Here is a 21,468-nt window from a genome sequence, read left to right as displayed (position 1 = left end):
TTAATTCATATAAAGTTAACTGCATTTACACTGTGATTACGCGAAACTTTCATTCACAATCGTTTAGCCCATCTGCCATCTGACAAGAACATGAAACAGTAATCACAATTTGTGTTGCATTTTTGCTCGAATTCTGGCAGTGACCGCAACATGGACAAATTGCAATTGGCAAATGGTAACTGGCAACTAGCAACAGCAGTGACCACAACATTGACAACAGCCACGCCCCCTAACAATAACAGCCGTATACAGTGGGCAAAGGACAACTTTGAAAGGCAAATGAGAAGCAGCAGAAGCGATGCGTACATTTTGAAATTTCTGTTAACAGTAAGAGTATTCTAGTCCAGACTGCTCGACTAGGAGATACCCTTAAACCTGCAAAGAGCTTTATCTACCATGCTCGTCATCATGATCAAAAATGTATATATACTTTATGGGCTCTGTCACGCTTTTTTCTGTTACACATTTCCCATGTTCAATGGGTTCAGTGTATAAAAAAAACTAATATTGGGGCTTAAGACATCAATATCTCAAGAACATCAATATATTCATATGCATTTTTTAACTCTGTTGCTTTGCCTTTAATTTTGGCTTGCTTTTTTTTTTTTGCTTTAAGTTTGACTTTAACTATGTATGACTTTAACTTTGAGCTTTATCTTTCTCCAATCTGAAATGTTAAGAATTTTTTTTTTGTAATCAGCATTTGCAAAACTTATTATATATTATTATACAAATTTCAAATTTTTGTATTATTATACAAATTTGAATAGTCTGGCACCACTGTGCGCAGTGCAATCGATACAAATTATACCAAAAACAAACAACAATGTCATGAGCAGAGCAGCCCAGTAATAAATGGCAAACTGCATTCGTTATACCTCGCAGACAAAGAGAACGCTAATGGGTCTGATGCATCCGCCTCTGACTCTGGTAGCAAAGTGAAAGATGATTCTAAGCTTAAAGAGTGCTGAGTGCGTAAGATGAGTATGATTGAACGACTCATCAAAATGATCAGAGAATGGTGCAGCTGACTCTCAGCAAGTGAGATGATCTTGGGCAAAACTCATAGCAATCGCTCATATGATTAAGAGAGCTAAAAAACTGATTAAATTATTTTCCTGTAACCATTCGCAATTTTTATCATTCATGAGATTAGTCAGATGATCTTGAGCAATCGCACATAGATCACAAAGCATGAAGTTTATGTTCTCTGGAGTTGTTTAACTATTTTCCTAGAACTGCTCGCCTATTCCTGTTTTCGAGCTGATCAACTTAATATTATGTTTCATTTAATAAATCCTCGACTAGTTTTTCAACTATTTATTTCATTAAACCAAATTGCAGCAATATTTTGTTAGCTGTGCACAGGGTATTCAAACTGAAACATGCTTCACATGTTGATTTTGTCATTGCGCCAGAGGCAATAGAACTCATCACAGCTGCGAGTGAAAGTCGAATATGCAAAGGACACGCACACACACAAACGCATACACAGATATATACACACACATAGACTTTACACAAACTGGCTAATATAGGCTAATATGTATATAGAGTGGGCGGGTCAGCCATAATGTGTGTGCGTGTGTGTGTTTCAGAGTCAACAGCTATTTGCAGTCACGCTAAGCGAGAAAAGGATTAGCAAGCGCCCACACACATGTCTGTCAATCCATCTACATATATAACATTAGCATCTCATCAATATGGCCTCGGGGGCAGTTGGCATTCAAGACGTGCTCGGCATCTTTATGGCCATCTTTAAATTATCAACTCAATAAAGAATTATTCACACATCATATTTATTTGCCAACGATTGCCCCGCCCGAGCGCCGCGCTGCCCCGGCCAGGCCAGGGCTCGCCTGTTTGATGTGTGCTTCTCAGATATTGGCTTGACTTGTTTTTATGGATTTGTTTATAACTCATCGCCTCTCAAATTAGCGATTCGACAGTTGAATTATTTGCTTGGGTGTAGGCGCACATAACGCTTATAAAAGTTTATTTAAAAACAATTACTGTTCAAAGATTGAGCTGAGATTAGCATCGGGTAAGGTTTCAGATACAGCTGACAAGCAGTAGCCGCGCCACATATATGTGTATTCAATATATATATTTGTATATTATATATTGAATTACAGAATGTAACCAAACCAGTTGAAAGGCTTCGGTTTGCAAGATGCGCCTGACCAAGGTAGTCAAGCGGACAGTTAAGGAACAAATACTAAAAGGAAGCAAACAAAGCAGAATGAAAGCGTCTCTTCGAAGCTTTAATACCCTAACATCCATAAATGCAAATGCATATTTGTAAAGCAACAAAATCAATTTAGTGTTTATATTTACGTTCTGGTTTAATATTTATAGGATATGCATATAGTGAGGAATAAGAGTAATTTGTAGTCGAGCAGTTTCGAGGAAAGAATATATTATTTTTTTACTTTTCAAAAGTAGCTTTTTTTATTAAATATTTGATATTTCCTATTGAAATATTTTAATTAACAATTCAAGTTTATATTTCTTCATTGCTTATATAAAAAGATAATAATACTCTGCCTTACTTTCCCTTACCTAAACTCAATGTGAGCTCTATTTATGGAATTCAGACATGCCCTACAACATTTTGAATACCCTCTACCACGCCAGAGTGAAGGAGCATACAAAAACTGGCGTTCAAGGCCAACTCAAAGGGATTCAAGGTTGTAAATTACCTGGTTTCAGCCAGGAAGCAGCCAACTTGAAGATGCAGCTGCAGATTGTTGTTCTTGGCAATCTGTGCGAAAACGGGTTTCACAACAAAGGCAGCTTCCGAATTTCGAACTGCCCAATGCAATGCGAGCTTATGAAGCACAACAAAGGCAGCGATACTTACAGGGTATCTGCAGAACATCCATTATACATGGAATTGGCCTAATGCACAAACTCAAACACAACCGGAAAGTTAAACACAAACCAAATGTCACGTATACGCCATGTGACCAGCAGCAGGTCAACATTAATACCAATAGATATTGACATACTTTATGCAGGAGTCAACACCCGGAATCGATATATGTCCATATATATATATATAGACTGATGCGGTCCTTGCTATATGTTATGTGTGCTAAAGGATATACAAAATTAATATGTCAAATGAAATTGATTTATGGTCAGTTGATTTATTCATCTGCCCGACATTTGTTTTGTTCCGTGTTTCGAAAACATTTCGTGTTCCCAATTTCGTTTTAGCCAACAAATCTTTAAATAAATAATTTGATGTATTTGGCTTTTAATATGAACTTTTATTTTTTGTTTACTTAGAGGCGTGCTCGACCTCAGTTGAAGGATTTAACTCTTAGAAGATGCATATGATATAATTAAGTTTTGGTTTCACTTAACAAATTTCAGTTTTCTTAAATTTTATATAGTTAACTTTTAGTAATACATAAAAAGAAAATGTTTTCAGCCTCAGATATTACTGTCTTTCTGAGAATAGTTGCAGATTAATGAAATAATTTTGATGTATTATATAACTTATATTAAAAAATCAAAATCAACCGTTATTCGTTGGAAGTAAACCGTAACTTGAGAGGAGCTACGACCCAGCTAATTCTGCTTAAATCTCACTTACAGAATTTGTAAAACATTTTTCAATATAAGAGATTTCACTTACCACTTGAATTTAAATTGCATTTGCTTCAGTATTATTTTTATTTCGTATAGTTTTTCTTGTTTATTATTTATTTTCTATTTATTTTCTTTTACTTCCTAGAGATTTGAAATATTTGAAGTGCTGTGCAGTTTAGGTAGGTGCATAATTTACAATTGGATTAGAGTTAGCATCAAGGTGGATCTTTAACTGCAGCTCAACTACGAAAAATGTTGGGAGCTCAATACGGTGTGGTATAAGACTTTTGTAAAAGAGTACAAATGCTACGTGCTGCTGCAGAATCAATTGATATAATTAATTTGTACATAAATTTACGAAAACAAATAAACTATAAGAGAAAACTCTCAGATACGTTTCAATTCAATTCAGAAACGAACATAAAAAGAAATTCTACCGAAAATATGCAAAAATTTCAAGTGGAAACATATAATAAAACTAAAAGAAATGTTGAAGAAATTTTTTTTCTTTTTTTTTTTTTTTTGAAAAGCGTTGGATAGAAATAAAAATTCTGGTTGGTGAACTTACTGCCAGGAGAAGCTGCCGGTGATGCCATCTTTGAGTCGATCCCTCAGCGAACGCTGTCGACTTGGACCGGAGCCGGTGAGCGGCGGCAACATCGTATTCTCGCCATCCTCCAATACCGTAACGATATTTGATGCGGATGTCGATATCGGGGCGCTGCCGGCATGCTCCATTATCGGTGGCTGCTGGTGGTGCTGGTGGTGGAAATGCGGATGGGTCGTGGGATGTGGCGAGCCCGGTGAACCCGCTGGCGAATCTCTGTTGTTCAGATGGCGTCGGATCGAGCCGTGACGCGGTGAATTTTCGCGTGACATTTTGTGTTTTGGTTTTTTTTTTTTTTGGTTTTAATTTGTTTTGTTTTTATTGAACAGAAATTTGCATAAAATAATTAGAAGCATAAAATAATTAGTTCCAATTATTGAAAGTTTTCTTTGGTTTTAAGTTTTTTATTTTATTTATTAAATTTTTTTTCTTTTTTTTTTTTAGATGAAGAAAACGAGCGATCTTGCTTTGTTGTTGTATTTTTTTTATAGGTGGTGAATTTATTTATTATTATAATTGCACATAGAGCCAAAAAATGTTGTGTAAAAGTTTGCTATAAAAGGGAATTAGGCATAGACCAAAGAAAATTAGTTGAAATAAAAGAAGAAGAGAAAGAAAACGTATTCCCAATGGAGATACATACGTAGAAAATTCACAAGAAAATAGTTTTAGAGTTCAGTTTTAGAATTATTTTGAGGAGTGCTTTTCGTGTGAGTGTGTGGAGTATATGAGTATAAGAGCATGTGGAAATTGAAGTAGAAGAGTTCTGCACAGATGTGGATAGCTATAGCTAGTTATAAGAGTTAGTTAGAAGAGTAAAATTTTAATGCCAAATAAATACGAATATGAATATATAGAGGCTGTCTTAAATTAGTTATCAGGCGTTCTCAAGCAGCATGCACTTCTTTATTGATTAATTAATTAATTAATTATTATTATAATTATTGCGTAAGCAAATTAAGCGGTTGGAATAGTAATCGATAGCAAAGTAAAACGCACATAGTTAGCCCGTGCTTATTGCTCACGCATTATCATAATCCAGCATAATCGCGTAGCCTAGGTGTATCCAAATTTCAAATAGCAAATCATACGAATCGGACGTATATAACTATTTACATATATGCATATAGCTCTACGGGTGTGGTAGGCGCTTCTATATATTGTATAGTATATATGGATAGTCGGGTTTTGGGGGGGATGTCAGTCAGCGTTTAGTATTTGTTTTTGGGTTTATAACATTAAAAGGCACACAAAAGTAGTATATATACATATAGAGGTATATATACAGGAAACGATATTCTTATAGATAGTACGAGTATTAAAACGTTTAGTAAACAGCAAGTTGTATGTACATTTAGGCAGACATTTGTTAGAGAGTGTTAGACAATCTATATATTGTGGACATTCGATATTCGATATTTGATATTCGATATTGATATTTCAGTTTTTGCTTTGTCTTTCGCTCTTCCGTTCTCAGCTATTGCACAAATATTGACATACAACTATTCTATATCTATATTGGTATAGCTGGATAATACGTCTAGGTGTCTGTTTTTGTGTGTATGTCTGTGTGTGCCAATGGGCATAGCTGTTATACGAGCATTGTGTTTTAATTAGTATTGCGGATATTCATAATTTAATTAGCAATAGGCATATTCTTTATATATTGAATATTGTAATCTTCATTTGTGTGGCTGTATGTGTGTGCGTGTGTCTATTATGGTTCAAGTTGTTCTTTATCTGTCTGCCAATGTCATTAGTTGAGGTTTATTGCTGTTTGTGTGTTTGTGTGTACTGTATTTATTATCTTTATAATATGTATATTATTAAGTAGATTGGATAGTAGATTTAGTGGGCAACGAACCTGGAAAAAGAAAGACATTTTTAATCAATACATTTGAAAGAAAAAATATGTATATCTAAATATATATATATATATACTTCATCTGAGATATGTATAAGAAATTTAATATTTTTTGCTTGTGCATATACTTAAACTAAATTAGGAACTTCAAGGTCTTACGAAGCGCTAAAAACCTAATTTATTGTCGATTTTTATCGATATCTTAGATGCGTTCATGAAGGTGTTTAAAACCAGCTTTGGAAAAACAGCTAAAGAAATTAGTCATTAGTTATTAGTCATTAATTATATGAATGGTTTATATTCATACAGTTTGAGACCCTCAAAAAATATATTTACATTTAGCTTTTCCATCAAGTTCCCATTAATTTAGGCGGATTCTTGCTTATCCACCATATGGCATGTGCTCTCCTGGCTTTAAGTTACATATTCTACAGAATTGCATTCCATAAAGAAGTTACATATTTGGTTGGTAATTTAACAAAATAATGAATAATCGAAATGCTCATCATAAATTGACAATCAACAACTTAAATTCATTACATACTTTAAGGCTGCCGCGGAAAATGAATACCAACTACAATTGTACCAAGTTATACTGTGAAAAGTGTACCGAAATATAACGAGCAACCAATTCGACAGTGCAAAGTGTACCTCGACGAGAACCATAGTTCTGTTTGCACATCGCCACTCATCCATTATACTCTTTTCCTGACATGAATAATTCATTTTAGGGCTTTGGTTATTTGACAGCAAATTTAAATGCATCTTGACATTGGACTTTGTGTCGAACACACGGACTACGGCCAGCGGGCGCATTTCAAGGTTTGTCAACAATGTGTTGAGGGCGTGGCATTGCATATCCTGTTTTATCCGTTTGAGCACTTTACACAGATTTGGCTGAACCAAAGCCAGCAGAGGAAAGCTTGAATGTATTGTATGCGACTGTGACACGGGCTGAACCGGCGTTTAGCCTGCTGACACTTAAAGGTTTGGATATAAGTATCTGTATCTCTGCATCTGTCTGTATTTGTATCTATCTATGGGCCAGTCATAGATACAGATACAAGATACAAGATACAAGATACAAGATACAAGATACAAGATACAAGATACAAGATACAAGATACAAGATACAAGATACAAGATACAAGATACAAGATACAAGATACAAGATACAAGATACAAGATACAAGATACAAGATACAAGATACAAGATACAAGATACAAGATACAAGATACAAGATACAAGATACAGGATACAAGATACAAGATACAAGATACAAGATGCAAGATATCAGATACAGATACAAGATAAAAGATACCAGAGGCAGATACAGATACAGATACAGATACCGATGCGGATGCGGAGGCGGATACCGATGCGGATGCGGATGCGGATACCGATGCGGATGCGGATGCAGATGCAGATGCAGATGCGGATGCAGATGCAGATGCAGATGCAGATGCAGATGCAGATGCAGATACAGATACAGATACAGATGCTGATGCAGATGCAGGTGCAGATGCAGATGCAGATGCGGATGCGGATGCGGATGCGGATGCGGATGCGGATGCGGATGCGGATGCGGATGCGGATGCGGATACGGATGTATATCTTATATCTTATATCTTATATCTTATATCTTATATCTTATATCTTATATCTTATATCTTATATCTTATATCTTATATCTTATATCTTATATCTTATATCTTATATCTTATATCTTATATCTTATATCTTATATCTTATATCTTATATCTTATATCTTATATCTTATATCTTATATCTTATATCTTATATCTTATATCTTATATCTTATATCTTATATCTTATATCTTATATCTTATATCTTATATCTTATATATCTTATATCTTATATCTTATATCTTATATCTTATATCTTATATCTTGTATCTTGTATCTGTATTTGTATCTGTATCTGTATCTATATACATATATATTTCTCTCTCTTCAGCAACCTCATAGTTTCTATTCCTCTTACTTGTATCCGTATAGTTCTCAGGCTATCCTCAAATATTTTGTGCGCTATATCTGGCGTATCTCTATAGATGCAAAGGTTGAACAAGGCTCATTATGATTATTACGAGCAGTTGTTCCTGATATTGTTGTAGTTAATGCCCCGCCTTTCACGCGTTGTCTGTTGCTCTTAAACAATCCCAATCCCTCCCAGTTTCCTCTTCCTTTGCTGCTGCTCCTGCTGCCTTTGTGCAGCATTTTGTTGGCCACAATGTTGTCGCTGGCGTTGCATGCGCTGTATGAAAACTATGAAATGAGCAGCAAATGCCGAAAGGCGGGCGGATAGGCGGGCAGCCCGGCCGAGGCACATTTAATGCTCGCACTTAGAACGCATTACATTAGGGACTGCACAGTGGTACGCACTGCATTATATTTAAGCAAATTGTATGAGCGACATTTCTTGGTAAAAACTCACTCTTATAGCTTTCGCTAATTTATACCAATTTCATCTCTTATCATAGGTTAAAATATATCATTTTATATGTTGACTGTGAACTAATTTTACAAGAGTAAAACTCTTTACGAGATAAATACATTTGGTAGACAGATGAAAACTAGTATATTGATATTAGTACTATAGTTTTAAAGCTTTATGAGCCTCGTTCATATATATGTATATACTGATGCCTCTAGCTCTTATATTATCAAGAAATTTCTTTATAAAGCAACTCTTTTCTGCCACTGTACCTCTGGCTGTAGCTCTGGCTGCGGCAGTAGCTGTATTTGTGTGTTGTCATGTGCGACGAACTTGAAAAAGTGTATGTGTGTGTGTGTCTGTATACATATATTTATGTATGTGTGTGTGCTTTTAATATGTGCGCTTGTATTAATGTCTCGGCTGTGTTGAGTAATGAATGCCGCCTGCCACAGCATTGAATGCGAGAATCCAATGTCCTTACACGCGTCTACGCCCACAACAATTTTGAAGGCTATGCACTTAAGCGAGGTCGTAAAAAGCTGAAAGACAAAGAAAGAGCAAGGGAACGAGCGGCACTGAGTGAGAGAGAGAGAGAGAGAGAGAGAGAGAGAGAGAGAGAGAGAGAGAGAGCGAAAGAGAAAGTCAGGAAGTGTTATATAAAATGTTTGCAAAAACTTTAAGCCTTTTGAGACACAGCATTTAATTTTTGGTTACACTATGGTCATACACATACAGTAACTATATAAGTGTCGGCGTGTATGTGTGTGTGTGTGTGTGTGTGTGTGTGAGTTGTGCATAATTTCCGTTTCCGCTGTGCTTCTGTAATGTTTCCTGACACCTCGCTTGTTGCCGCTTGTCGCCATTTTTACCCTTTTCATTCATAATTGCAGGATGCTAGATTTCTTTTTTCTCTCTTTCTCGCTCGTTCTTGCAGTTTGTTTGCATGCGCAAACAGCAAGGATATCCTTGAGTTGGCAGTGAAAAAATATTTATACTGCGAATGCACTTTTAGCCAAAAGCCAAAGGCAAAGCCCTAGCCATAGTCGTAGCCAAAGCGGATTAAAGTCTTAAAGCAGCATCAGTCCCAGCTCTCAGTTCGCATAAATTTCCACTCATTTAGCTCTAATTGAGTTTGGGGAGCGAGGGCGGGGCCAATGCATTAGCTGACCAATTTGACCATTGGGGTTTACAGTTAGTTACCCTACTCGACGGATGCATTGTGCCTTCTGGCTTGGTCATATGCAAATTACATGCCCATATTTCACATCCACATCCGTTGACAATGACCAAAGGGGATGCCCAGAGGGTGTATACGTAATGTATGAGCCCATCCAGGGCGTATACGTAATGCAGCTTGCCGTGCAGCAAATCGAAAAATCAGAAAATCTGCAAATCTAGTCCGCAGCAGCAAACGCATACAAAACGAATGTGGACCACGCTCGTCGGGACCTGTATGTATGTAATTTATGCATAAAATGGAGTCAATTTCACAATGGAAGCGCCCTTTGTTTCGGCCGATGGCACATAAAATATGGACATCAACTTTAATCAGTGCATATATGCCTGATCGGGCAGCTGATTCACTTCAGTGAACTGCAATGGTTTAAAACTAAATTACCTATTTACTGAAACTATTGTAATACAACTGGCTCAGAGCTTTTGGTTGGACGAGCTCTATATGGATATACAAAAAAGGATTTCTAAATTCATTAGTTTCTTAAATTTATAGTATAGGGTATAAGAAAATATTTTATCTACAACAATTTGACTCTAGGTAGAAAAACACAATTTAATATATTGATATCTAACGATTTAGGGAAAAAAATAATAATAATCATAATAATAGTAAGAATGGTACTTCAAAGACGATCTATGAATATTATTAGTCTTTTTGTAAAAAAAAACTAATAATATTCATAGATCTACGAAATTAGTCATTTATCTCGTTTGTATGAAATCAATTGATAGAATCGAGTATATGACGATTTGCTCGATATGCTCGATTTGAAGATCGATACATCCATGGCTAGATCGAGTTAATAAAATATGAAATACTTGATTGAGATATTTATTGTGCATGATATATTTCATTAAAAAATGATCGAGAAAGTTTAATCAATGTAATAAATTACAAAAATATAAAATAACCTTAAACTTTAATTACTATACCTCTATTTTAATTTTGCATTTCTTTATTAATCAAATAGAACAAATATTTATAAATTTATAAGAAGCACATCCAAGCACTTGGACAGATGCATAGCTTGCAAGGACTATTCGTTCTTAGAATTAATGTGAATAGCGTCCTATACATAGAACTCTCTCTCCCTCTCTCTATCTCTCTTTGTCGTTCGGCCCTCTCTTATTTGTAGAAGGAATTAGCATACGTATTTGCATTTGCGTTTGTGGCTTCTTCTGTCAATCATGCCGAATGCATTTCAAATTGCAATTTGTGCACAGACGAAAGCAGTCGAAAGCCTGTGTGCATGCAGATTAAGATATAACAAAGGCAAATTGCATGAACAGATTTAACAGTGGGGCTTACAGGTATTTCTTTTCCTCTCTCTCTCCCTCTCCCTCTCTTTCGCTCTGTACGTGCTGTGTTTACAGTATATTACGTATACGCGATTTGCCAACAGTCAACAAGAGTCTGCATTTGTATTTACCCCAAAGGCAGTGACATGAGACCATTGTTATAGTTAGCTGAATTATTTCGCAATTTTATGTTTTGAACAGCAATAGGAAATTTAGTTGGTTTTTAGTCTCAACTGTTTTCAAACAACATTAAATTTGATTTAATACAAAAATATTTTTGTATATTCAATACTACCTATATGTAACTATCTATATATACAGGAAATACCTAATTAATAAGGCTGCCAATATATCATTTTGTAATATTTCAAATTATTACCAGGCTTTCAGTCGAGCTAAATGCCGTTAATTTACTCGCACACCTGCTACTTAAAACTTAATGACAAACACACACACACACATTAGTTGTCACAGGTTTCTGCACGAAATTTGTCAACATATTAATTAACTCATGCGCGCTGGAAGCACTCAAAACAAATACAGGCGGGGCTGTAAACAATGTCGACAGTATAGAAGGATAGTTCTTATAGAGTTGAGAGCTGAGCGCTGGAATCATACGATATTTGCTACGAAGTAGTTGAGGAGAAAATTGCCAGCCATCAAATGGCGACATTTATAGTTGCGATCTGTGCCTGAAAATATCCAATTTCGAATTCCCACTGTGAGACGTGTGTCCAGCCCAAAGCAATAAACGAGGCTTGTACGCTTCACAATGCCGCAATTAATGGCCAAAAGTAAAAGTTCTGTGGGCTGGCTCAAAAACTGTCGAGGAATCGGGATGGCTAACACGAAATGTATGCGCGATTGGCACGCGAATAGAAGCCACAAACACAGATACACACGCACACACATTTACACATATAGACACACGTACACAAACAGAGAGACAACCCACGCAAAAAGTTTCCGCCTGGGTAGAGGAAAATACTTTTGCTTTTTCTTTTGCTGAATGAATACCGCGCATAAAATGGCCCGAGCTGCGTCTCTCGGTCGCTTCGCTCTGCGTTGCTCAGTTGCGCGCTCTCTTTCACGCACGCGGCAAAACATATGTGAAAGCTACAACTATAAAAAAAAAAAAAAACAAACAAACAAAAAGAAAGTCTAGAAAAAACAAAACCTTGTCAAGGACAAAGCACGCAACGCAGCCGAAATCAGCTGAGCAGCCTGTTAACAGTTGTTGCTGTTAGCGCTCTCTCATTTTCTCTCTGTATTTGCCGCTCTCTCGTTTTCGTACGATGCGCACGCTGTTAACGCCGACAGCGCTGTTGGCAGCAATGTGAATGCCCTGTTAGCTAGAGGTAAACATTTCCAAGAAATATTGTTAACTGAGTTTCTTCACAAAGCAAACATTAACAAAAACAAACTTGAGCAACATAATTGAATTTTCAATATCCTGCAGAACGACGAAAATGAAAAAAAAAGAATGTGTTTACACTTACGAATATCAACAAATATCTCCTTTGATTTTTATTTATTTTTTTTTATTTTGATTTGGCCACCAACAAAATTGAAACTGTTCGTATTTCTCTTTTATCAGACACGAAGGCCCGGTGTAAGATATCTGAAATTGTGTGTGTATATACTTGGGTCAAGGGAAATCAGATACATTAACCGAGTCTTAGGCTTTCAAACGAAATTTAAAGGCGCATTACAAATTGCAATAATCAAATCGCAATGGGGCCAGAAAAATGATGATCCTTAAGATTGATGAGCTCAAGAGAGTAGTTAATTGCATGCCTAGCTCTAAATATTATATAAATAGATAAAGAACGTTAGCATTAATATTCCTCTTCAGCCTCTGCTTCTCTCAATCGTGGGCCCCTTTCATTCACTTTCTTTTCAGGCTGCGCCTTTTGCTAACTGACCAGAAAATGGCTAAAATACTTCAAGTCGACATCCTCGAAAGCAGCAAAAAAGAAAATGAAAAGGAAGCCAAGCCAAAAGCAATAAACGGCACAACAAATGAAATGGCGACAGCGCAGCTGGGGTAGCCAGGCACAGGTCCTGGCCGAATGCACAAACATACTTACTGCCATGAGACAAACAAACAAACAATACACGCAACAACAATGGGCCTGGCTAACAACAAAAAATCAACATATTTCAGGAAAAGCAGACCTGAAGGACATGCCATAGGCAGGATATATGTCGTGAGCGGAGGAGCTAGCGAAAAGGAAGCATTATGTTTTAGCAAAAAAAAAAAACAATAATAGGCAGCCAAATGAGAATTTAGGCTACGTGCAGGGATAATTTAAGATGAAAGACTTGTGATCATAATCATGTCTCTGACGCCAAAAAGAACCCATAGAAAGGACTGACTGCTAGCCGCAATGATAATTAACTAGAGATAAGGCAATGCTTAGACTTACTATTCTAAATATAGGAAAATAATGATTTAGACAAAAAAAAAAAAACCAATTAGGAAAATTAACAAGCAATTGACTTGACCAAAAATTAGGGTTGGGATAGATAGGCAGCTCAGATAGGATGGGTAGGTAGACTAGCAGCGTTCAACGGACCGATAATCAATAAATGTTGTGGAAAATCTAAGACTGGGAAATTGTAACGCATGCAGCAGCTGATGTCAAACAAGCCAAAAATGAATTAATAATTAAAAAGTCAAAACTGAATTAATAATGTTAACTCCATTTCGTTCTTGATATATTTCACTTACATTGCTTTTGTTGTCGTTTACTTATGGATTTCTTTATGGGAACTGTATGCGTATGCGTAATATTCGTAATCGCCTTTAATTGACAATACAAAATAACCGATACAATATAACTAATAGTTGTGGTCGCTCTTTGTGTACGGCAAAACACACGCACACACTCACACACAATTCTATACACAGTCACGCGCCAAACGCACACACTAATACACACGCACCGACATATACATACATATGCTGTGATTTATATAACACAATGCTTAGCCTCGTCAATATGCTCTTGAGTATTGTTTAAAACCCGAATTAAAAACGTAAGTTGAACAGAAAAAATATTTAATATTTATACATTCGAGTCTGCCATATTTATGGCATTTTTTATTTTTAGCTGTATTTTTTTTTTTGTTTTGTTTTTTTTTTTTTTTGTTCAGTTTGCTTTTGCTCGGTTTTTGTTCTAGTTGCTGCGCACGTTTTCTGTTTGCCTTGACTTGCACGCTCAACTGTTCACGATGTACTGTGCTAACGGTATTTGCTTGCCAATCAAGAGAGAGAAGCACGCACGTAAAAGAGCGTCCACTATGCAGGATTGGTTGAACTGGTTACAAGGGCAATTGTGCTCTCACTTACTCTGTTATGTGTTTAAAGGAACAGCTTCTGTTAATGTTAACAGTGCTGCTTTTCTAGCGATTTGAGCGTCAGCAAAGAAATATAAACACAATTCGAGTTCTAGATAATTATTTATTAAATTTAATAGCAAAAACAAAAACAAAAAAGATTCTCCAAAAATATTTGTATTAAGCATATAAGCAAATATTTGAGTGTTAGTTGATTCATTAATATTCCATTAAGTCTATAACTAATTAACGTTAACTTTTTTTGTTATTTATGGCATGATTGGAAACTTTTGCTTTCGCCGACATTAACAGTAGACTGTAAACTTCAAAAACCACAAACTGTTTGCTGTTGTTGCTGTCACAGAACTTTCACTATCAACAATCGACATGTGCCTAAGTATGCGTGCATATGTGTGTGTACGCGGTCTCTCTCTCTCTCCCGCTTTTCCTTTGTCTCTCTTTTTGCGCTGTTCTCTGGATGTATGTGTTTGTTGTTATTGCTGCATTAGGCTTGGGTACGGCTTTAGATTGCTGCGCACTCTCGCTGAGAGCGGCGTCAGCAGTTGTTGTTGTCGTTATTGCTGCTATTGCTGTTGTTGTGGACAGGCCTTTTTGGCCCACTTAGGGGCTTGTTTTCGGTTTTCAATGTTAAGTGCGATGAGAGAACTGCTTCAACGGGCAACAGCCGAAAGGATAGAGGTAAGGCGATAGGAAGGCCAAACGCACACGCCAAACGACTCCCACGCAAATGGCTGGCAGCTAAATCGCTGGAGTCTCTGACACTCACCAAGTATGACACACACACGCACACATAGGCATAGACAGACAGACACCCACACACACAATCAGCGTATCGCAATTATTTATTATAGAATACATATGTCTCGACGTTTTGTGCCATTGTACATCGAAATTGGACAAAATTGATTTACTGCCAATTACAATTTCACGCACATACGCAGCTGAAAGTTATTTGCGAAAATTGTCTATTGGGTAACTGAGTTAGTTTAAGCTTAGGTAAGGTCAGCAATTCAATTCTATGGAAATAAGCCGAGCTATCTATGCAAATACGACAATCAGACTAAATGTAAACATAATTCATTTGCTTTACAAGAATTCCAAGGACTCCATTCCATTACGAACAAAAAGACAAAGAAAATGTTTGTTGGGCTATCGCAGTTTATGTAATGTGCGTTTGTTTCTATTTCAATTTTTGTTGTCACTTGCAATTTCGACTCGGTAGGTTCAACGGACAAGCTAACCCACGCGTGTGTCTTGTCATTGTGCGTTCGTGTGTATGTATATGTACGTGTGGCTGTGTGTATGTCTGTGTGAGAGTCTGTTTTGTAACCATTTTGTTGCTCTGTTTGATAGAATTTCTCGCTTTGACCTTGTAGGCGCGTTTGTACAGTTATTGATGCCTATAACTGCTATTGTAATAATTGTTGTTGTTGTTGTCCTGACACGTGGCAGCGTTGATAAAAATTTGTATTTGCTGAGTGGGCTTCATTTGGTATGGGTATCGTATTCGGAGTGGTCAAAAGGAATAACAGCCGGATATTCTCATTGGCCTTGAGAAAGATTGATAAAGTAAATTGGTCTTAGAGAATATACATCTCTAGACATATATACATATATATACATGAATATACATATATAAATAAGCGAGCTTGATTCGTCTAGAAATTTCTTGAATCTTAGCTTAGAAGCAGAGAGATAAAATGTATAAATACCCTTACCAGATAATGTGCTGAGGCTTCTCGTTTATAAGACTAGCTTATTTTAAATAAGTTTTTAATATCAAACTGCCTTTATTTACATTCGCTTTAAAAAAAAAAACCAGTCCAGCGCACAAAAGGAGGCAACACTTTTTTTATTGCTCAGTCATGCAGGCGTGCGTATGTGAGGCGTGCTCGTGTGTGTGTGTGTGTGCGAAATAAATAGCGAGAAAGAGGGAGAGCGAGAGAGAGTGGCGGTGTTCATATGTGTGAGAGAGAAATAGGGAGCTACATACATGTATATGGCTAGTCACGCCCACACTTGTGCATAATATTATAATATTTTGTTGTTGCCCATGGCACAGAACACATTCCGAACAAAACGTTCGTCAATCTGTCAGTTTGTCAAGTCAATCGGCAATTTTAACTGCGCGTCGTCATTCAGCAATGAAGGCCTTTGAAGACTCGCCGGGACCCGCTGATAAACAAGAATCGATAAAGCCAAACGAGATGTTTTGGCCGAAACATATTCACAACCAAAAGTACATATCCCTTATGAGACAGCGTCGATAAAATCGGGCTATTATATGAGTTAAGTTTAATAGCAACTGCAGCATAAGTAAATATATCAACTCCAATTATATATACAATAAAAGAGTTTTCGTGGGGTATGCCAAACTAGAACTCACGCATACACAATTCTGATTATGTTCTTTCACCTTCAAACCAAAAATATTTTTTTTTAGAATCAAAATATAAGATTAGTTCTTTTAGTTTCAGTTTGGTTTAAAAATTGTATCTCAAAATTAATCAAAATTTAAGTAGACATAATTTAGAGAATTGAGTAATTTATTTAAATATATATTATTCGAATAAGCATTTCGGGCTATACTTATATAAGTGAATATTATTAAAATTATTAAAAACTAAATTCTTTTTTGTCCGTAAAATAAAAAATATGAAATATTTTTAAACAGACCAAAATATAGATGGAAGGAATAAAATGAATTTATTAAATAGTTACACACGTGTGCACTACATAATAATATCCCTTTTTAACTATTTAAATGGTACAAAAAGTATACGCTAAGGACTCTCTGATTATATACTTGACATAATTTTTTTTAGTAATACTAGAGCTGATCTTTATTGGCATTAATTCCGCGAATACCTAAGATAAGCTATGACTTTAGCTTTTACATATATTAGATAACGCTTTTCTAGCTAGTCGTCAAGCAATTTAACATCTAAACGGTTACAAGGACAATGCGATTATGCGAAATCTGTGAATATGTTTATAGCCAGAGGCTGCTGCTGCGGCTGTTGTTGGCATATGACCTTAGTAAGCCTGCTGACTGACGGGATGTGCATACAAAGCATTTGACTAAGCTCTAAACAAAAGAAACAAAGCAACAGACCAACCAACCAGCCAGCCAACCAACCAACCATCCACCCACCCAGTCAGTCATCCAGCCAACCAGCTAATAGGCACGAATTTCCATATCTATAGGCAGAAGTAACCTTCGTTGATATGCGCTACATTGCAACACTATAAACAAATTCTATTTAAAATTTAAATATAAGTTTGGTATAAAAACCAGTAAGAATATTTAAAAAAAACATGTTTTTTGTAAGTAATTATGATATTTACAGGTGTATATGTGCAACAGATCAAAGCTCTAATAATAGAAAATCATTGTTTTCTTTTTTTAGAAATATAAAGTGGAGACTACCCTATAATGAAAATATTCCTAGTCTGAGTATTCATTATAAGAATATGCATTTCGAATTTAAAATATCAATATCTAAAATTAAATATAGATATACATAGATTTAAATATTAAATCTTTAGAGTTTGCAGTTTATACAACTCTGTATATGTATCATTATCATGGATATCTGTTTGAATGTAATAAATATTATATTTTTTTAAGTTTCATATTCTGTATTATAATATTAAAATTTGCTACAGCGTACAATCAATTTTGTTTTTCTTTTCAAGCACCAAACAAAAATATATCATCTACAGACATATGTATATATCTATATATATCTAAGCTATATATGTATATCTGTACATACATATATACAATGCTATATAAATATAATTATAATTTTTAATCTATTAGTAGACAAACAGCTGGTAATCATTAAAAAGTAAATTTGTTAAAAGTGCAAACAAATAACTGTGAAGGGCTTACACCTGTCAAAACCCGTAATATTAGGTGTTTGAGTAGAAAAGCGCGCGCTAAAGCAAATACACATACATACATATATACATACACATGCAGCGCATTTATGTGTGTGTTTGTGTTTATATGCAATTAAATGCATACTTACATGTTAATGTACGTAATTTGCAATTAGTTAACTGGTCTGGCATAGAACCGTCGCGTAACCGTATTGCACGTTATAACTAAGTATATAAGCATTTAGATAAATAGCTTTATTTTCACATTTATCAAGACCGCTTGCGTCCGACGCGACGAAGCCACAAAACGAACTAAAATAATCAACGCCTGCGCCGGCAGTGTTAAGAAACGTAATAAAAAGAGCTCAGGTTTTTGCACAAATTGAATTGTTCTTTTTAATGCAAACAAACTGGTTCGCTTTACATAAATTCAGCTAAATTATAATTTAATCAACTAATAGTAAAATCATTGTCATGACTACAGTTCTGTGTGAGCATATTCTGTGGGCATCGAGTCCTTGTCCTTTGGCACGATATATAGGCCCTCAGAGGTAGTCCAACGTGTGCCGTGCTGTGGACTGTGAAGACCCACAATTTCCATTTGTCCAGAAATCGGTCGACCATATGACCGTCCCGACATGCCCAGATACATGCCAGTATCAACGTGGCGCAATCTAACGTGTGCATCACGCATCCAACTTTCATTGGAGCAGATCACTTCCCAGTTATCGCCAGTATCACCAACTCCATCGACGCCGTAGGCGGATACTTCTTGTTCGCCAGAAAGCGGAGACGAGAAATGATGCGAGTGCAGATTCTTTTTGGTGGTCAAGTGCTCCAACCGAATGGTTGCTCCACAAGCAATGGGTTCACCACGATCGCATAGTTTCTTAGTTTGTGCCTTAACCACCCAATGACTGTTCACATCTTCTTTCTGTTCTACCCCCGTCACCGATTGCTGTCCCGATCCCGATCCGTATTTAACATCGTGCGAGTGCAAGCGATACGAATAATCCGAGTTGAGCAATTTCAGTATGGAACCACATGTCACATAGTTGGTCTGGGCAGCTGAAAGAAGCAGTCGTTTTTTGTTGTCGTTGCTGTTATTGTATTGATAGGAATCAGAAAATTGCGCTTTGTGGGGCGGAAAAGGCTTCGTGGCCAATCACAGCGGCCCACATAAACGCCACAAAATATACGTACCATTGTTATAGGGTAAGCTGCTGATCAGCGCTAGAGCAACGAAGAGTAGTGTGTGTATCATCCTGTCTTTCTTCTTATGTTAACAATTAAGTACTTAAACTAATATTTAGAATGTAAAAATATTGGAAACGCCGATTGCGGCATAGAAATAAGCACACGCAAACAAATGATTTTGACAGATTGTGTTAGTGTTGGTGAGCGAACGATAGAGGCGTGTTCAATAAACTGACTCAAAGAACCGAATAACAGAACAGCTGTTTCCAAAGATTTGCGGCTGAATGGCGACTATCGGCCAATGATAAGCGATATATATATATATATATATATATATATTATATATAGATATATTACTCTGAAAATAGTGATAAAACCTGACTTAAACTTTAATTACTGATGCAATAGCTGCTAGGAGTTAAAATTATGCAATTTTTGAAATAGCATTTAGGATGTGATAACATAACAGCTGCTGCACAGCAGTATCAATTGAGTCGAACTTATCGATATGCGATAGGGATTATTCTGTGTCTCTGCAAATATTGCATTATTTCTTCTGTGAAAATAAGAAAAATTTCATTAAAGCAGAAATTAATGGCACATAAGCGCTTATTTATCTACGCTGTAATATTGGCGATATGTTATTTAGTTGGCGTGACATGGGTAAGCGCTGTACAATTATAAACTACGCCGTAACTTCAATGACAATTGTGTTTGTTTTATTTTGTACAACAAAGGCTGAAACAGCAACACAAACCTTGCCCATTAGCAGTAGCAACAACAGTAGCGGCAACAACAATGTCAGTCCACCAAATGCACCTGCCCAAGCGGCAGCAGTTTCTCCAGCACCAACAATTGCAACGCTAAAGACAATAAGCAGCACAATAACGAGCTCCAATGCAAGCAGTAATTCACATGAATGGTTTGTATGCCCTTTATATATATTTATGAAATTGCATATAAAACATTGCTAAATATTATCGTGTTTAGTACCTGTGCTGGCGCTCTGGCGCCACAATTGGATGCCAATGGCAGGGAGCTTCCCACATGCGCCAAGTGCAAATGCTCATCTGTCGGACGCAATTCCACACTCATAAAGGTGTGAATAATAATATTTGGCTGTATTTGTTCAATTTATTTTTAATTTGTCAATTTTTTCCAGGTGGTTGTTATCATAGTGATCTGGATAATATCCATTTTAGTGATATATATGCTCTTCCTCATGTGCTTGGATCCGTTGCTAAACAAACGCGTCAAGGCGAACAACTATCAGGAGCACACCAATGAAGATGTACATAACACTTATTCTAAATATGCAGGCATAAAATATAGTCAACTAGTTGCCACTCCTGATGATGATGATGATGATGATGTTGATCATTATCATGATCATGATGATGATGATGAGGCGCAGCTAGTTGGCAATAAAGAAACACTTAGCGTTTGATGCCTAATGGCAAAAGGCGATTTATATATATGTATACATCTTTTTGTTTTATTTTATTTAATATTTTTCAATTCGCACGCTCTAACCCAGTCTTTGTTGTGTTTATTAATTAACCCATTAACCGGCCTTAACTAATACGCTTCAAATTTTCCTTCTATTTTTGTTGCGGCTGATAGGACGAACCAGCTCCGCCTCTGCCAGCTAGTGCCAACAATCAAGAGCTGAGCGCTCGAGCTAATGTTCTCAATCGTGTTGGCCATCAGCAGGACAAATGGAAGCGTCAAGTACGTGAGCAAAGGCGCCACATCTACGACCGGCATACGATGTTAAATTGAATTGCCAAAAGAGAAGCCTTTGGCGTTGGCGACTTAAGACATTGTATTCCGGCAAAAGTTATTAACAATTATTGTTTAAATTTGTCTCTCAATAGATCAAAATTAATTTAAATAATATTTAGCAACATTTTATATAATTTAAATAAAATCATATATTCAATTACGATTAGAAT

At 36.2% G+C, this 21,468-nt stretch overlaps 3 protein-coding genes and 1 long non-coding RNA gene across 15 annotated transcripts in view; 2 read left to right on the top strand and 2 right to left on the bottom strand.

Moving 5' to 3' along the window:
* The window catches only part of mtd (TLD domain-containing protein mustard), an 80,856-nt gene extending 62,249 nt beyond the window's left edge, over positions 1–18,607 (bottom strand). For 4 of the 12 annotated variants that reach the window (XM_018019409.2, XM_018019417.2, XM_018019426.2 and 1 more), the window contains exon 1: positions 4,169–4,760. In XM_018019409.2, coding sequence (XP_017874898.1) covers positions 4,169–4,479 — 311 coding nt within the window. In that variant the 5' untranslated portion in view covers positions 4,480–4,760. Of the gene's footprint in view, positions 1–4,168; positions 4,761–5,206; positions 6,072–13,799; positions 14,319–18,465 lie in introns of those variants that run through there. The other 8 variants (XM_089463572.1, XM_089463584.1, XM_089463534.1 and 5 more) reach the window with 7 other exon arrangements.
* On the top strand, positions 1,902–2,441 carry LOC149270442 (uncharacterized). The gene is made up of 2 exons (XR_016269029.1): positions 1,902–2,044; positions 2,136–2,441. It is a non-coding gene; the product is annotated as an uncharacterized LOC149270442 (long non-coding RNA).
* Positions 18,608–18,686: 79 nt separating the features above from the next.
* On the bottom strand, positions 18,687–19,755 carry LOC108609006 (stromal cell-derived factor 2). Its single transcript, XM_018000678.2, has 2 exons — positions 19,520–19,755; positions 18,687–19,384 (listed from the first exon to the last, which is right to left on the bottom strand). The coding sequence occupies exons 1-2, from the start codon at positions 19,578–19,580 to the stop codon at positions 18,795–18,797; spliced, it is 651 nt and encodes a 216-aa protein (XP_017856167.1). The 5' UTR covers positions 19,581–19,755; the 3' UTR covers positions 18,687–18,794.
* A 246-nt stretch (positions 19,756–20,001) lies between these two features.
* On the top strand, positions 20,002–21,467 carry LOC108608997 (uncharacterized protein CG1161). Its single transcript, XM_018000667.2, has 5 exons — positions 20,002–20,176; positions 20,251–20,435; positions 20,504–20,612; positions 20,676–20,804; positions 21,137–21,467. Exons 1-5 carry the CDS (start codon positions 20,108–20,110, stop codon positions 21,293–21,295), a joined length of 651 nt encoding a protein of 216 aa, XP_017856156.1. The 5' UTR covers positions 20,002–20,107; the 3' UTR covers positions 21,296–21,467.
* The last annotated feature ends 1 nt before the right edge of the window (position 21,468 follows it).

The sequence above is a fragment of the Drosophila arizonae genome, chromosome 2 (genome assembly GCF_054131065.1).
Source record: "Drosophila arizonae isolate 15081-1271.41 chromosome 2, UAZ_ARI_1.0, whole genome shotgun sequence".
Lineage (NCBI taxonomy): Eukaryota > Metazoa > Arthropoda > Insecta > Diptera > Drosophilidae > Drosophila > Drosophila arizonae.
This window is presented reverse-complemented; position numbering and strand designations above follow the sequence as displayed.